Below are 14,906 nucleotides of genomic sequence, written 5' to 3'. Positions count from 1 at the left end.
TCCTTTAATCATCTTCGTGGCTCTGTGCTGGACTCTCTCTAGCAGTTCCCTGTCATCCTTGAACTGAGGGGCCCGGAACTGGACACAATATTCCAGATGCGGCCTCACCAGGGCAGAGTAGAGGGGGAGAAGAACCTCTCTTGACCTACTAACCACACCCCTTCTAATACACCCCAGGAGGCCATTGGCCTTCTTGGCCACAAGGGCACATTCCTGGCTCATGGTCATCCTGCTGTCCACTAGGACCACCAGGTCCCTTTCCCCTACGCTGCTCTCTAACACGTTTGTCCCCACCTTATACTGGTACATGGGGTTGTTCTTGCCCAGATGCAGGACTCTACACTTGCCCTTGTTATAGTTCATTATATTTCTCCCCGCCCAACTCTCCAGCCTGTCCAGGTCTCTCTGAATGGCTGCGCAGCCTTCTGGTGTGTCAGCCACTCCTCCCAGTTTTGTGTCATCAGCAGGTCCTGCATGTGGGTCGGGGCAGTCCCAAGCACAAACACAGGCTGGGTGAAGAATGGATTGAGAGCAGCCCTGAGGAGAAGGACTTGGGGGTGATGGCTGACAAGAAGTTCACCATGAGCCAGCAATGTGCGCTTGCAGCCCAGAAGGCCAACCGTATCCTGGGCTGCATCAAAAGAAACATGGCCAGCAGGTCGAGGGAGGGGATTCTGCCCCTCTACTCCGCTCTCGTCAGGCCCCACCTACAGTTCTGCATCTAGCTCTGGGGGCCCCAACAAAAGAAGGACATGGAGCTGTTGGAGTGAGTCCAAAGGAGGGCCAGGAAGATGATCAGAGGGCTGGAGCACCTCTCTTACAAAGACAGGCTGGGAGAGCCGGGGCTGTTCAGCCTGGAGAAGAGAAGGCTCTGAGGAGACCTTAGAGCAGCCTTCCACTACCTGAAGGAGCTACAGGAAAGCGGGAGAGGGGCTTTTAAGCAGAGCAAGTAGTAATAGGACAAGGAGGAATGGTTTTAAACTGAAAGAGGGTAGATTTAGATTAGATATTAGGAAGAAATATCTAGTGAGACACTGGAACAGGTTGCCCAGAGAAGTTGTGGCTGCCCCCTCCATGGCAGTGTTTAAGGCCAGATTGGATGAGGCTTCGAGCAACCTGGTCTAGTAGAAAGGTGTCCCTGCCTGTGGCAGGGGGTTGGAACTAGATGATCTTTAAGGTCCCTTCCAACCCAAACCCTTCTATGATCCTTTGTTGAAGGTGCTTATCCTCAGGAAGAAGTCAAACAGGGCTGAGAGGAACCATGCTCATTTGCCTACACTGGGGTGAAGCAGGACCCTGTGCAGGGACAAGGATTCCAGACTCAGAGGATGTATCAGGAGATCAGCTGTCCTGCAGGGATGGAGTGCCCACGCAGCAGGGAAGTCATGTCAGGGGCTACTGCCACTGGGGTGACTGCCTTTGGACCAGCCCCTCTGGCCATAACGAACTCAAAAACCTCTACACCTTCACAGTACTGCAACAGTTGGTGTCCCTGCTTGTTCTCATGGTGCGGCGAAAGATTTAATTCCCTGTAGGGAAGACGGAAACCCCTTTGTCCATGGGTGTTGTGGGTTATTCCCATTAGACAGCTAAGCCCCACACCGCTTGTGGGATGGAAGAGAAAGTGAAGGGTAAAAGTGAGACAACTCATAGCTCAAGATAAACACAGTTTAATAGGTAAAACAAAAGCCATGTGCACAAACAAAGCAAAATAAGGAATTCATTCACTACTTCCCATCGGCTGGCAGATGTTCAGCCATCTCCTGGAAAGCAGGGCTCCATCACATGTAATGGTGGCTTGGGAAGACAAAGGCCATAACTCCAAACAACCTCCCTTCCTCCCTCTTTCCATCAGCTTTTCTTGCTTGAGCACTGTGTCATATGGTCTGGGATATGGCTTTGGTCAGCTGGGGTCAGCTGTGCCACCTGTGTCCCTCCGAACTTCTTGCCCACCCCCAGCCTACTCGCCTTTGGGTGAGAAGCAGAAAATGTCTTGATGCTGTTCAGCAAGAGCTAAAACAGGGGTGTGTTATCAACAATTCCAAAACAAAGAACCACAGCAGCGTCTAAGGAGAACATGAACTCTATCCCAGCCAAAACCAGTACAATGGGACACACACCTCCCATGAATGCTCTACAGCCATCTCCTGCTGTGTCAGCACAGACACCCTTGGGAAGGGGCACTCAGAGAGTTCTTGGTCTGAAGAAAGGAAAGGGGGAGCAGCATAGAGATGGGGGTGAGTGAGCAGAGAGTAGAACAGCCCTGTGGGGAGAACTCCCTCACAAGTTCAAAGTGAGAAGAGCCTTGCTAAGGACCAGGGTGGCAATAGGTACATAGCAGAGGATGGCTTTCATCCACTGCTCCCTGGGTCATGGGCTCACTCCTTCTAGGTCACTCTGCCCAGGAATGATGCCAAGCAAACCACGTAGTGCTCACCACATGGATTCCTGTTTATTCACAACCTCCATGCTACTTCATGCTGCTGCAGGAAGTGTGACCTTAGGACGTGAGCTTAAAGTTCTCTTGGGCATGATTCCCACAGCCCTGGTGAGGAGGTCTCTAGAAGAGGTGGGTTAGATTCCCCCAATGGCATGTTCTGAGCATGGTAAAATGCTCCCAGACCTGCCTGCTGCCATTACAGCCTTTCTGTGCCCCAGGCCACCCTGGCTTTAAATGTTCACCCAGCCTTCAGATGAAGTGAGAGATCAGGTGTTCTGGGAGGGAAGGGGAGAACATCTCCTGGAAGAGGCATGCATGAAAACACTCTATGGCAAGCATCTTGCATGGAGGGCTTTCAAAATGTCTCACCTTTGTACGTGGGGACACTACACACCTCTCTTACTTTGTTATCACAGGGCTTATGAAGAATGTGGGAGAGATGCCCCACTACCGGACCTCCAATGGCGAAATATGACAACTGCCAAGTCTAACAGTATCTTTACCATTATGTCGATCCAAGACGTGACGTTGTTCTTGGTGGTGCAATATTCCTGCTCCAGTCTACTGTTCACCAGTTGCATGTGGGTGGCTTTCTCAAAAAAGCCATCGTTGAGCAACTCACTCTCCTCCTGTGAAGACAGGCAGGTTGTCAACAAGGGCATGGAACGTGCAGTGAGAGTTACACAGACACAAGAAATAACGGGAGGGACCCAGTTGTGCCATTCTTCCCGGCTAGCCACAACTTAGCTCCTGTGCTCTCCCACTTGGTACCTTTGATTTATGGCTCATCATCCTCTGGTGCTCCTCCAGCTGCTTCGCACAGCTCTTCTCCAGCTTCTTTCTCAGCCAAACCGAGTGCTCTTCAGAGCTGCGTAACTGGTCCTGCAACTTCTGCTTGTCTTCTGCCTGCTTCTTCCTCTGGACCTCCCTCTCCTGCTCAGCTCTCTCACGCCGGTCTTGCTCACCTGGTGACAGAGAAACAAGGGTCTTGCAAGGGCAGGAACTGAGCGCACAAGCCCCCAAAGAGTCCTGTTGTCACACTCCAGCATTCCGGGCCCTCTACAGGCAGTGGCATTTCTCAAGACCACAAGTTACTTTTCAGCTCCTTGTCCTTCTCTGTCAGGGAGACGTCTGCTTTGAGGATGACTTTGGCCACAGCCTGTCTTCTTTGGAGGAACTCCTGCAGGACAGCATCAGCCTGGAGGACCACAGGTAGAAGAGGAGTCAAGGGGAGAAAGAGCAGCTGGGGAGAAACGGTATCTTGGGGGAAGGGGATGGGACTTGGAGCCTCTCCCCTTGAAAGGGAGCTGCTCTTATTCCTACCTTCACTCCTTTCCCAGGAAGTTCCCGATATTTCCCCACCAGTGCCTGCTCGTCTCCTTTGAACAGCTCGTAACCCCCTGGCACACTGTAGGCACCATCTCTGATTCGTCTCTCCATGTCTTGGGAGAGGTCCTTGAGAGCAGCCTCGCACTTGACACGGGACGCCTGCTCGTTGTCCGTGCAGAACTTCTCCTTGACCTGCTGTACCTGGCGCTGTGCGGAAAGATGCAGAGGGAAGGCATCAGCCCAGGCTGAGCTGCATCCACCACTCTCATGCCAGGCAAAAATTAAGCCAGGTTAACATGGGAATTGGCATCTCCAGTCTGGGGGGTAATCAGCTGGGAGGTGACAGATGGGGAGGGCATTCTGCACCCACAGACATCTCTGCACCAAGGTGCACAGGGGCAGAGAGCATGCCAGGGACCACGGGCTTCACAAAACACAGGGACAAGAATTCCTCAGCAGCACAGGGGAGGTGTGGAAGGCTACAGGCTTCGAGCCAGGGCACAGACACATCTGGGTACAGCAAAAGATCGGGCAGGGCTGAGCTTCGTCCCCATTGGAGCAGGCCTTAAGAACCTAGGGAGAAAAGGGAGCGCAGCAGGGACAGCTTCCAGTCTGCAGAGTGTGGGAGTGGACATTGGGACTGAGTGTCCTCTGGAGAGGACACAGCAGTGTCCTCTGGCAGGAGGCAGGCAGATCCCTGTTCCCCAGGACCATGTTATTTTCCCAGAGCTAAGGGGATGATGGTGTCCCTGGGGAATTCTGGCTGGGCTGGGGATCACCTACTAGGAGATCTGCCTGGAAATAGCAGATGTCATCATCGAATGCCCATGCCATGAAGAGCTTCAGTGCCTCCTGCTCGCACTTGGTGTGCAGTTCCAGCAGCTCCTGAACAGTCTCTGTGGGCAGCTTCGCCCGCTGCTTCATCAGATCCTGGTACAACGTCACAGCCGCTTTCACTGCTGCTGTGTTCTCAATCTCTGCCAGGGCGACCACCGCACTCTCCAGGCACGGCACTGCCCCGCTCTCGATGGCCTTCACGTAGGTCTCTGCCAGTTTCCCCAGCACTGCCAAGGAGGACCAAGGATGAGACATCTGCAGCCTGAACAAAACACAGGCTCCAATTCAGCCCTGGGCCCTGCCATATCCCTGCTGCCTCCCTCCCACACTCTTCCTGAACTTCTTTTCCTAACTCTTTCCCACCCTGCCTGCAACATCCAGAAGCTCCAAGTCCAGCGCTATGGACAGCAGCCAGCACAAAAGCTCTCCCTTTCCCCGCCTGCCTCATTTGACTCTGCATTGGATCCTACCCCACACACAGGACCAAGAGCTGCTGCCCATCCAACCCTCTGCACAGCAGTACTCACTGTTCCCTGTTACGAAGTGGCCGCCACGGACGGTCTTAGGTGGAGACTTTTCCCAGATGTGGCTGCAGAATTTCTCCACCTGCTGCAGGAATTCAGGATCGATCTCATCATCCTGAAGCTCCTCCAAGTGGTCCAGGTCCTTCTTGCTGGCTGGTGGGTCAAAAACAAAGCACTTGCGACCTGGAAAGAACTGGCGGATGCATTCCCGGGGCTGGTTGTAGCGTTCGATCTCCGGGCTGCTACCTGTGGGGTAAGAGGACATGGAACAAGTTCACCAGGCTTGGGCTGTTGTTGAATTACACTCCAATGCTGCTGTGTCTGAGGCTGGACATCTCCAGCAGCACAGCACCATTCCCTTACCAGCCTTTAACTTCAGTGCATTCTCCAAGTATTCGTCCTCAGAGATTTTCTTCCCATTCAACTCCAGCCGCAGTGTGAAATCTCGGACAGCCCAGACAAAAGTCGGGAAGAAGAGGACAAATTTTTCTGAATCCTTCAGTTCATCTTCACTCTTCTCGGGTGCTGCTTTCAAATTGATATGCTCAGACAGCTTCACCACATAGCTGGAGAGCTGGCTAAGGAAACAGGGACCTCAGGTCTGAATGCAGGGGCATCGCCATCCTGCAACCACTCAGCACTTCATGGGGAAGAGAGGAGACTCTGCAGGGACAGAGAATGGCCTGGAACCACCAGAGGGAGGAGGGAGAAAAACCCTCAGCCCTGAGGTCCAAGACATGGGAATCCTAAGGACTCAAAGCATGTCACTGGGCACCACCAGAAGGTTCTGCAGCTGTTTGAGGAGCTGGGATTTGTCAACCCCTAGCCCACCACACCTGGAGAGGTGGGCATCCCCTGATGCTGCTGTCCCACCAAGGATACTGCAGCTGGTCCATGGCTTGCTGGTCAATGGTGCCTTTGCAGTTGTAGATCAGGGTGCTGGAGAGCAGTACGGTCAGCACAAAGATCCATGTGTCGTTCTTGTTGTTGCCCTGGAACAACAACCCTTGGCTCTTACCAACAACACCCCCTAAGTATGAGCAAAGCCCCGAATCCCCACACCCTGAATGCCCCTAACCAACAGGCCATGGCAAGACCAGTTTTTGCAGAGACCCATCCCCATGCCATCTCCATGTCTTTCTGCAGCTGGCCTTATCCTCAACTCTTACCTCTCAGGGCCTGTCAAACTTATCTACCCCGACCTCCTTCCCCATGGCCTCTGGTTCTTCCCAGCACACAGGCCAAAGGCCACCAGGGGCGGTGGGAACGCCTTGACTCTGATCACCATGGTTGGGCCCTCAAGAGCTTCCACAAAGTGCTGGGAATGCACAAAGGGACCTTCTGCTTCTTCCACACCTTCTCCACATCGCCCAGTCCTTCAGTGTCCAGCAGCACCAGAGTGTGTCCAGGCTTGCAGGGGTGAGGTACACACCACATCCAGATACCTTTGGTGTGGGACTGCACGCTGGAGCCCAGCGAGAAACCTGTGGGGAGGATGCAAGGGTCTCAACACTGTTAAAGACAGAGTAGGAAAACCCAGGTCCCTTGGCCATGCTGTGCTGGGACCTCCCTCACCTTTCCTCTGACGAGCCAGCCTGTTCATGAGGTACGACTTGCCAGTGCGGTACAGCCCTGCAATGGCCACCACCACCACAGGCTGGGTCACCTTGGACAGCACCTGCAGGGCTTCCTGCTGGACCACCAGCCCCTTCCTCTGGCTGTTCTCAATGAGGCAGACAGGCACTGGCATGAGGATTCTGGAAGCCATTGCTGACAGCGAGCACGGCCTGCAGAGGAGAAGGCGAGACAGGCTGGTTAACAAGGTGGGGACACCCCACAGTCCAAACACGGACAGTCATTATCATCCTACTTCCTTTTTCCAAGTAAACCATGCATTGCACCAAATTCCTTCCACCACGCCTCCTCTTTTTGCCCCTCACAAGTGATGCTGTGAAGGCAACACTGACGCTTAGCAGATGTGCACGGCGCCTTCCCATTTGCCTCGTGACAGAAATAGCTCAGTTTCTGAAAGCCCAGTGGGACAATGCGAGTACTCTGCATTATGTCCTGAACACCAGTTTAAAGCTTGCTGTGGTTAATCATGCAAAAATGGGTGTGGGACACAGCAATGGCCTCAGACAGGGCTCTAGGGCAACAGGAATGATGGGAGGGTCACACCAGCTGCAAGGAAAGGACAGCTTAGGGGGTAAATTGAAGCTTAGGAGAGGTGCTTATGAATTGCTTCATTAATTTCTTACGCCTGACCCCATAAAACCCCTCTCACCCTCCACCGTGCCTCTCACAGGGACATGCTTGGTCCTTGCCCTCACAAGGCTCCCATCTCTCCTTTCCTCCTCCTGTGCATTGGTGGGTGATCCCCTTCCCACACTCCAGTCTTTTGGATTTGGGCTGAAAGTAGTGTGGACAATACAGGGATGTTTTTGTTATTGCTGAGCAGTTCCACAAAGGAAAGGACCGTAAAAGTGTCTCACCTGCGGGGAGGAGCAGACAGGACAGGTGACCCAAACCTGACCAACGGGGTATTCCAACCCACCCACGTCATACTCAGTTTAAAGCCGAGGGACCATGAGGGTCGCGCTCTGTGCCCCCATGGCCGGCGTCCAGGGAGGGCTCTGCCCACACTCCTGCCTTCGCTGAACCTGATCCACGTTCCTGCCTGGTACCGCGTCTGATTCGGGACTCCCCAGTGCCTGTCCTGCAGTGTCAGCAGTGACGTGGTCGTCATCGTGGGGAGCTCAGTAGTGGTTTTGTATCTAGTTCATTATTTATTATGCTCTTTTTCCTTGTTATTCTTTATTAAAACCGTTTTAACTTTCCAACCCTTAAGCCTCTCTCCCTTTTCACTTTTCCTTTTCCCCTCTGGGGAAGGAAAGGGTTAATAGAGAGCATCTGTCCTCTGCCTAAGAGCCCTGCCCCGACTCAAGCTACAATAACCAGCTGCTATGAAGAAAATTAACTCTATCCCAGCCAAAACCAGCAAAGCGTGCACAAGAAGTTGGGAGGGGACACAGACAGGACAGCTGACCCCAGCTGACCCAAGGGATATTCTGTACCACAGGATGTCATGCTCAGCAATAAAAGTTGGGGGAAGAAGGAGGAAAGGGGGGACATTCAGAGTGATGGTGTTTGACTTCCCAAGTAACGGTTACGCATGACGGAGTCCTGCTGTCCCGGACATGGGAAGGAGTGAATGAATTCATTATTTTGCTTTGGCTCTGCACACAGCTTTTGCTTTACCTTTCAAACTGTCTTTATCTCAACCCACAACTTGTCTCCCTTTACCCTTCTCATTCCCTCCTCCCAGTCCCGCTGAGGGGGGAGTCAGCGAGCAGCTGTGTGGGACTTACTTGCCAGCTGGGATCAAACCACTGCATCCCCCAGCTATCACCCAGCCCCTGCCAGGTACCAGTAAACCCCACGGACACAGAGGCAGCACAACAGCTGCGGCTGCCCCACTGCAACCTCCCAAACGCCCCAGGACTCGCTCCAGCAACACCGAGCTCCACGGACACTGCCCACTTCTGGACTTTGAATCCTCTCTGAGGACTTCACAAGCCCTGTCCTCTTCCAGGAACACCAAGGGGGCTGCTAGTGTGGGACAAGAGGCTGCCCCTCATGTCACGGGCACTGCCAGCTCAGCAGGGAGCAGACGAAAGGTTAGTGTATAGGGTCCAAGTGTAGGGAAGTCTAAATTGTGTGCAAAGTCAAGGTGGGGGTTGAACACAGACTCCCAGCCACCCATTCTCCTTGCTCTGTCCCAGAGCCTAATTAGACCTTTGATCTTTTTCTCCTCCAATCCAGTGGGGTCCCTGTCACTTGCTGCGGTTGCTGTCACTTGCTGGGGTCAGAAGGAGTCGTTCCAGAGCCCAGCTGGCCAAAGCTGCTTGGGGGGACGAGGAGGAGGGATTAGAGCAAGGGACTCACCCTCGTCTTCGTCACCAGCTCTGGGCTGAAACAGCTTTGCTGCAGCCTGGGTCCTGCTCTGCCTTTTCTCCTGTGTCCTTGGTCCGTCTCCTCCTATTCCAGGAAATAGTGTGAGTCAGAGACCGAAAGTGAAAGTCACAGACTAGGAGGGAGGAGGAAGACTCCCTCATTGGCTGGTGGTTTGAGCCTGGCCAGCAGCTAAGCATGAAAACTTGGGCAGGTGAGATAAAGACGGTTTAATAAGTGAAGGAACAAGAACAAAAAACAAGCAATGCAAAAGCAAACCTTCACCACCTCCCAGCTGCCCAGACAGTTTCAGAGTTACACCCACCTTAAGAGATATCCCCCCACCCCTTCTTCTGTGATCCCACTTTCTTATTGCCTAGCATGTTGTTATCTAGCGTGGAAAGGTGGTGAGATAGAGGAGCAGGTTGCCCAAAGAAGTTGTGGATGCCCCACAGAAGTTGTGGGTGGCCCATCATTGGAAGTGCTTAAGGTGAGGCTGGATGGGGCTTTGAGCAACCTGATGGACTACAAGATGTCCCTGCTTATGGCACGGGGGTTGGAGTAGATGATCTTTGAAGGTCCTGGCCATGTTCCCTCCCAACTTCTTGCCCACCCCCACCTACCTCACTGCGCGGGGCAGAATGGGAAAGAAGAGAAGGCCTTGGTGTTGTGCAAGCACCGTTCAGCAGCAGCCAAAACATCTGTGCGTTATCAACGCCCTTCTAGCACAACGGGCTTGCAATGAAGAGCATTAAGAAGGTTCCCCCTTCCCCCTTATATCCACCAAGTGGACCCCTCACCTCCCCATCCTTACCGCTCCAACTCGACCTCTGCATCGCCCTGTCCCCGCTTGGAGCACCAGCACACATGATTCTTCTTCTCCTCCACCCACAGACATGTCCCCTCCATCAGCTCTCTCACCCACACCCCAGCAGTCCTGCCATGGCCTCTGCTGCTCTCCCACTTGTGCATCTTCCCCCAGATACTTCTCCCCATGCCCATCGTGGACGTGCCACCACCCCCATGACCCTCTCATCTGAGGGCCTGCCAAGAAACACCCTGGTCAGCCCCTAAACCCCCGTGCCCCAACATGCACCACACCTCCCCCGTGTTCCCCTCTTGCAGACACGTTCCATGGTCCCACCGCACTCGTGCCCCTTGTGCAGCCCTCGCACAAGGACACGCACTATTGACACACAGACGTGCTCCTCAGTGCCCCCCCTCAAGCAAACCTCAGCCCCTGTTCTCCCATGGGCACCTTGTTCCCCCAGCATCATGGACATGCTCCGGACCCCATTTCACTCACTGACCCCTGTACCTCCTCCCCTCTCAAAAGGATGCCCACGCCCCCTTCAAAACACATCCCGTCCCCCATGGACACCCTCATCACCCCCCTTGCAGAAACACCATTGCCCCCTTCCCCTCACGTGCCCGCATGGCCCCGTTCCCATCTCGCTCACACAGGGGCATGAACCACCCCCCTAACTCGTGGGCACCCCTCATCCCTGTTTCCCCACTGCTCTCCCCTCAACATGCCCCCTCCCCGTTTCCCCTCACACAAGCATAGGGTGTAGATCCAATGCCCACGTCACAGACCTCTGACCCAACTGACAGGGCCCCTGCTCCATCTCAACGCACACTGCAAACACCCAGCACTGACACGCTCATCCCACAACCACCTCAAACTCATGGGTGTCCCCTCATTCAGGTGCCCAGGACACTTGTCACCCTCAGTACCCCAGCCCAGACCCAAGGACCCCCTCCTCACTTGCTGCTCCAGCTTCAAGTTTGCTGGTGAGTGCACACGTGCACAGCAGGGTTGAGGAAGACAGAATCACAGAATCACAGACTGGTTGGGGTTCAAAGGGACCTCAGGAGATCATCCAGTCCGACCCCCAGCCAAAGCAGGGTCACCCAGAGCACGTCGCACAGGCTCGTGTCCAGGTGGGTTTTGAATATCTCCAGAGAAGGAGACTCCCCACCCTCCCTGGGCAGCCTGTGCCAGGGCTCTGGCACCCTCAAAGTCAAGAAGTTTTTCCTCATATTGAGACAGAACTTCACATGCTTCAGTTTGTCCCCATTGCCCCTTGTCCTGTCACTGGGCACCACTGAGAAGAGTCTGGCCCCATCCCCTTGACACCCACCCCTGAGGTATTTGTAAGCATTGATAAGATCCCCCCTCAGTCTGCTCTTCTCCAGGCTGAACAGACCCAGCTCCCTCAGCCTCTCCTTGTAAGAGAGATGCTCCAGCCCTCTGACCATCTCCGTACCACTCTACTGGACTCTCTCCAGTAGCTCCTTGTCTTTCTTGAACTGGGGGGCCCAGAACTGGACACAGTTACTCCAGGTGTGGCCTCACCAGGGCAGTGCAGATGGGGAGGAGAATCTCCCTCGACCGGCTGGCCACACTCTTCCTCATGCACCTCAGGACACCATTGGCCTTCCTGGCCCCAAGGGCACATTGCTGCCTCATGGGGAACTTGGTGTCCACCAGAAATCCCAGGTCCTTCTCTGCTGAGCTGCTTTCCAGCAGATCAACCTCCAGCCTGCTGCACATCTCCAGCCTCTGGACAGGTGCCAGGATTCCCATTGGTGTGACCTCCTTGTGGGATGCTTCACCTCTGGAGTCGTGTCTCCACCTCCCCGCAGGCTGGTTCTTCAAGCTCCAGTGCCAAGTTTAGCTCCTACGCATCCCTATGCTTCTGCACCAAGGAAGCATGAGATCTTCAGCCCCTGCTGCCACCTGGGACCTCCGTAAGAGCCAGGTATCATCTGACCTTGGCTCATGACACTCAAACCAGTGCCTCCACCCACCCCAGGTGCCTACAAACTATTTAAGTCCCTCTGTAGAAGCCATATTTGTGGCCGGACGCTGAGGAAAAAAGCACGACTGGATCATCACGGGGCTGAGCAGGCTGTTGCCTGGTGTGTCCATCCTTCCTGGAAGAGCGAGTGCTCATCACCTCATTGTTGTCATTGGGTTGGGTGGCCGAGTCCTGCTGAAGGTCAGGGAACAGCTTCTCCTCCTGAAGCCTTGGGCTTGGATGCAGCAGCAGGAAAAAACAGTTTTAAAGGTCTTAAGGAATTCCTACGGTTCCAAGAAGGTGTCATCAAACTGTGTCTCCTGTAACTTCCAACATGCCCGATGCCTGTAGACATCCCTCAAGCTGGATCATGATCCTGGAGCATGAGGAGCCCCGGAGCAGCATGAACCAGCCCCTCTGAAGGTAAGCGACTGACGCGATCAGACAAGTCTCTGCGAGAAACACTCGTTCCCCTCTAGAAGGAGAGAAATGGTGGGTGTGCAGAGTTAGGTGAGTCATCTCCTTAAGACAGAGCTCGGCTGACTCTCCTGGAGTCTGGTGGGACTGCTGACCACGCTGCTCTTCCCCAGCGTTGTTCCATTCCTTGCCCAGATCTGCAGATGGGTTGAAGGATCCAAGTTCATCCCAGTGCAGAACATGTAGGGTGTCTACCCCTGTCCAGAAAGCCCCACGAGCAGCTACGGTGGGTGGAGATCCCAGGTGAGAGCAAGGAGTGGGTGGAGAGGCTGACAGAGGTCTGCAGCCATGAACCCCGCCTTCTCACTGCTGCATCTCCTGACCCTGCCGAGGACCTCACGCCCTCCCTGCCCTTCCACCTTCTTCCTTCAAGTTGCAATCAGTGACTGCGCATGGGGGGAATATCCCCAAATCAACCTTCACACCAGCCTACAGCTCACCGTGCTCATCTTCTGCTCACATCAAGCCACCCCTCTTGCTCTTGTCGTTGTGTTGGAGTAACTCCATTACCTACAAAGTCCTGGGACCAACCCTCACACAGACACACCAGGGGTTTGGCTAAAGATGACCATGGAAGGATTTAAAAGATGTGGAGACGTGGCACTTAGGGACATGGTTTAGTGGTGGACTTGGCAGTGTTGGGTTAATGGTTGGACTTGATGATCTTAAAGGTCTTTTCCAACCTCAAGAATTCTGTGATTCGATAATTCTAGGCCCCTCTTGGCTTGGCCATCGTGCATCAGCACGGACTGGGATTGAGTATGATAAAAAACAACCCGTTAGTGACATTACTGATGACTTCTCAGCTGTGCTTCTCTGAGGTGCCAGATAAAATGTTGTGCTCTTCTCCGACAAAGCTCCAGCTGGTTTGTGGTGGTGAGATGGTTGCCACCGTGGTCAATGTCCTTTGCATGACAGCCTAGTTGCCTTGCTTTCTGATCATTCTTCTCTCCTACACCTTTATCCTTGGCCGCATCCTGCAGATGCCCTTAGCAGAGGGGAGGCACAAAACCTCCACCTGCACCTCCCACATCACCCTCAGTGGTGCGTTACGGCTGCACCTCCGTTATCTACCTGCGACACAAATCACCCCATGCCGCAGGAGCGAGTGCTCTCATTGATGTGTCCTACACGGTCTTCACCCCCTTCCTCAGCCCCATTAGTTTTAGTCGGCAAAGCAAAGACTTAAAAATGCCCTTTGGAGGTCCCAGAGGAAAAGCTTCATCGTCAGGAATGTGAATTCTTGGCCAGGGTCTAGTTCCAGCTACAGGAGTGCTTATTGCTGATATTTTTGCAAACAATAGCCACGCTTTTGCCAGGAAATGAGGCATTTCCGTGGCTCTCATGGATTTACACTCCCTGGCAGACTGTGTGAGCTGACACGGGAAGGATGCAGGAACAACCCAGGTCCTTCTCTGCAGAGCTGCTTTCCAGCAGCTCAGCCCCCAACCTGTTCAGGTGCATGGGGTTATTCCCATGAAGAGATCAACACAATCCCACTACAACCTCCTTTCAGGTAGTTGTAGAGAGCGATAAGATCTCCCTTGAGCCTCCTTTTCTCTAGACTAAACAGCCCCAATTCCCTCAGCCGCTCCTCATAAGACTTGTGCTCCAGACCCTTCACCAGCTTCGTTGCCCTTCTCTGGACTCGTTCCAGCACCTCAATGTCTTCCTTGTAGTGAGGGGCCCAAAACTGACCCCAGGATCTGAGGTGCGGCCTCACCAGTGCCAAGTACAGGAGGACGATCCCTGCCCTAGTCCTGCTGGCCACACAGCTGAGGGACAGAAGGCACCCAGTACTGTAAGGATACACAGAGAATGTTTCTACTTTGAATTCATCAGCTAAGGGCCTCGCAAAAATTGGGATGAGAAGAAACTCATGAGTGGTGGAGTTGGCAGTGCTGGGTTAACAGTTGGACTTGATGATCTGAAAGGTCTTTTCCAACCAAAATGATTCTGTGATTGTATGAAAGGGAGGAACACGAACGGGGCAGGTGCACAAAACAACCCTCACCAGACTCGTTACCTGATGAGCCATCCAGCAATACAGGTGCCACTCCTGGGATGACAAGCTGGGACAATGCAACTGATGGGCTTGTAAGTCAGGGTGGGGAGATCCTGAGCACTGTACTGGAAAGGGTGGCAGCTACTGGGGTGAATGGGGATCCCAGTGCAAGCTACTGGGGCCAGTGAGTGTTCTCAGTGCAGCTGGTGCAGCACATGGGTGTCTTGGCTACCAGGCATTGGGGTGGGAATGGTGTGTTTCCCAAAAACGAGCTACTGTGAAGGCCTGGGGTGAGCGAGGGGCTCAAAGCCAGTGTCTGGAGCAGGACCATGGGTGACAGCCCGTGTCCCTGCTGCTGGGGGGGCAAATGTCTGCAGCTTCCTCAAACCTGCTGTGCACTTGTGCACTCACCAGCAAACTTGAAGCTGGACCAGCCAGTGAGGAGGAGTCTGTGCTGGGGTATCAGCGGCGGGGGCCAGGGAGACCCGCAAGTGTCAGGTGGCTGTGGGATCAGCATGTCAGTGTTGGGTCACTGCAGA

General features: G+C 54.0%; 1 protein-coding gene across 5 annotated transcripts; it reads right to left on the bottom strand.

Annotated features, from left to right (window-relative positions):
- Window positions 1-1,654: 1,654 nt before the first annotated feature.
- Window positions 1,655-9,163, bottom strand: LOC137677209 (guanylate-binding protein 1-like). 5 transcript variants are annotated; one of them, XM_068424477.1, is made up of 12 exons: window positions 9,076-9,163; window positions 6,706-6,917; window positions 6,487-6,614; window positions 6,013-6,122; window positions 5,494-5,696; window positions 5,134-5,376; window positions 4,553-4,833; window positions 3,764-3,976; window positions 3,536-3,638; window positions 3,212-3,405; window positions 2,944-3,069; window positions 1,655-2,200 (listed from the first exon to the last, which is right to left on the bottom strand). In XM_068424477.1, exons 2-12 carry the CDS (start codon window positions 6,896-6,898, stop codon window positions 2,156-2,158), a joined length of 1,839 nt encoding a protein of 612 aa, XP_068280578.1. In that variant the 5' UTR covers window positions 6,899-6,917; window positions 9,076-9,163; the 3' UTR covers window positions 1,655-2,155. The 5 variants fall into 5 exon arrangements, with proteins under 5 accessions (XP_068280578.1, XP_068280575.1, XP_068280579.1 ...); XM_068424474.1 differs by having other exon boundaries at window positions 1,655-3,069; XM_068424478.1 differs by having other exon boundaries at window positions 1,655-3,069; window positions 3,803-3,976.
- Window positions 9,164-14,906: the final 5,743 nt, after the last annotated feature.

Source organism: Nyctibius grandis, unplaced genomic scaffold, assembly GCF_013368605.1.
Source record: "Nyctibius grandis isolate bNycGra1 unplaced genomic scaffold, bNycGra1.pri S41, whole genome shotgun sequence".
In the NCBI taxonomy this organism is placed as follows: Eukaryota; Metazoa; Chordata; class Aves; order Nyctibiiformes; family Nyctibiidae; genus Nyctibius; species Nyctibius grandis.
This window is presented reverse-complemented; position numbering and strand designations above follow the sequence as displayed.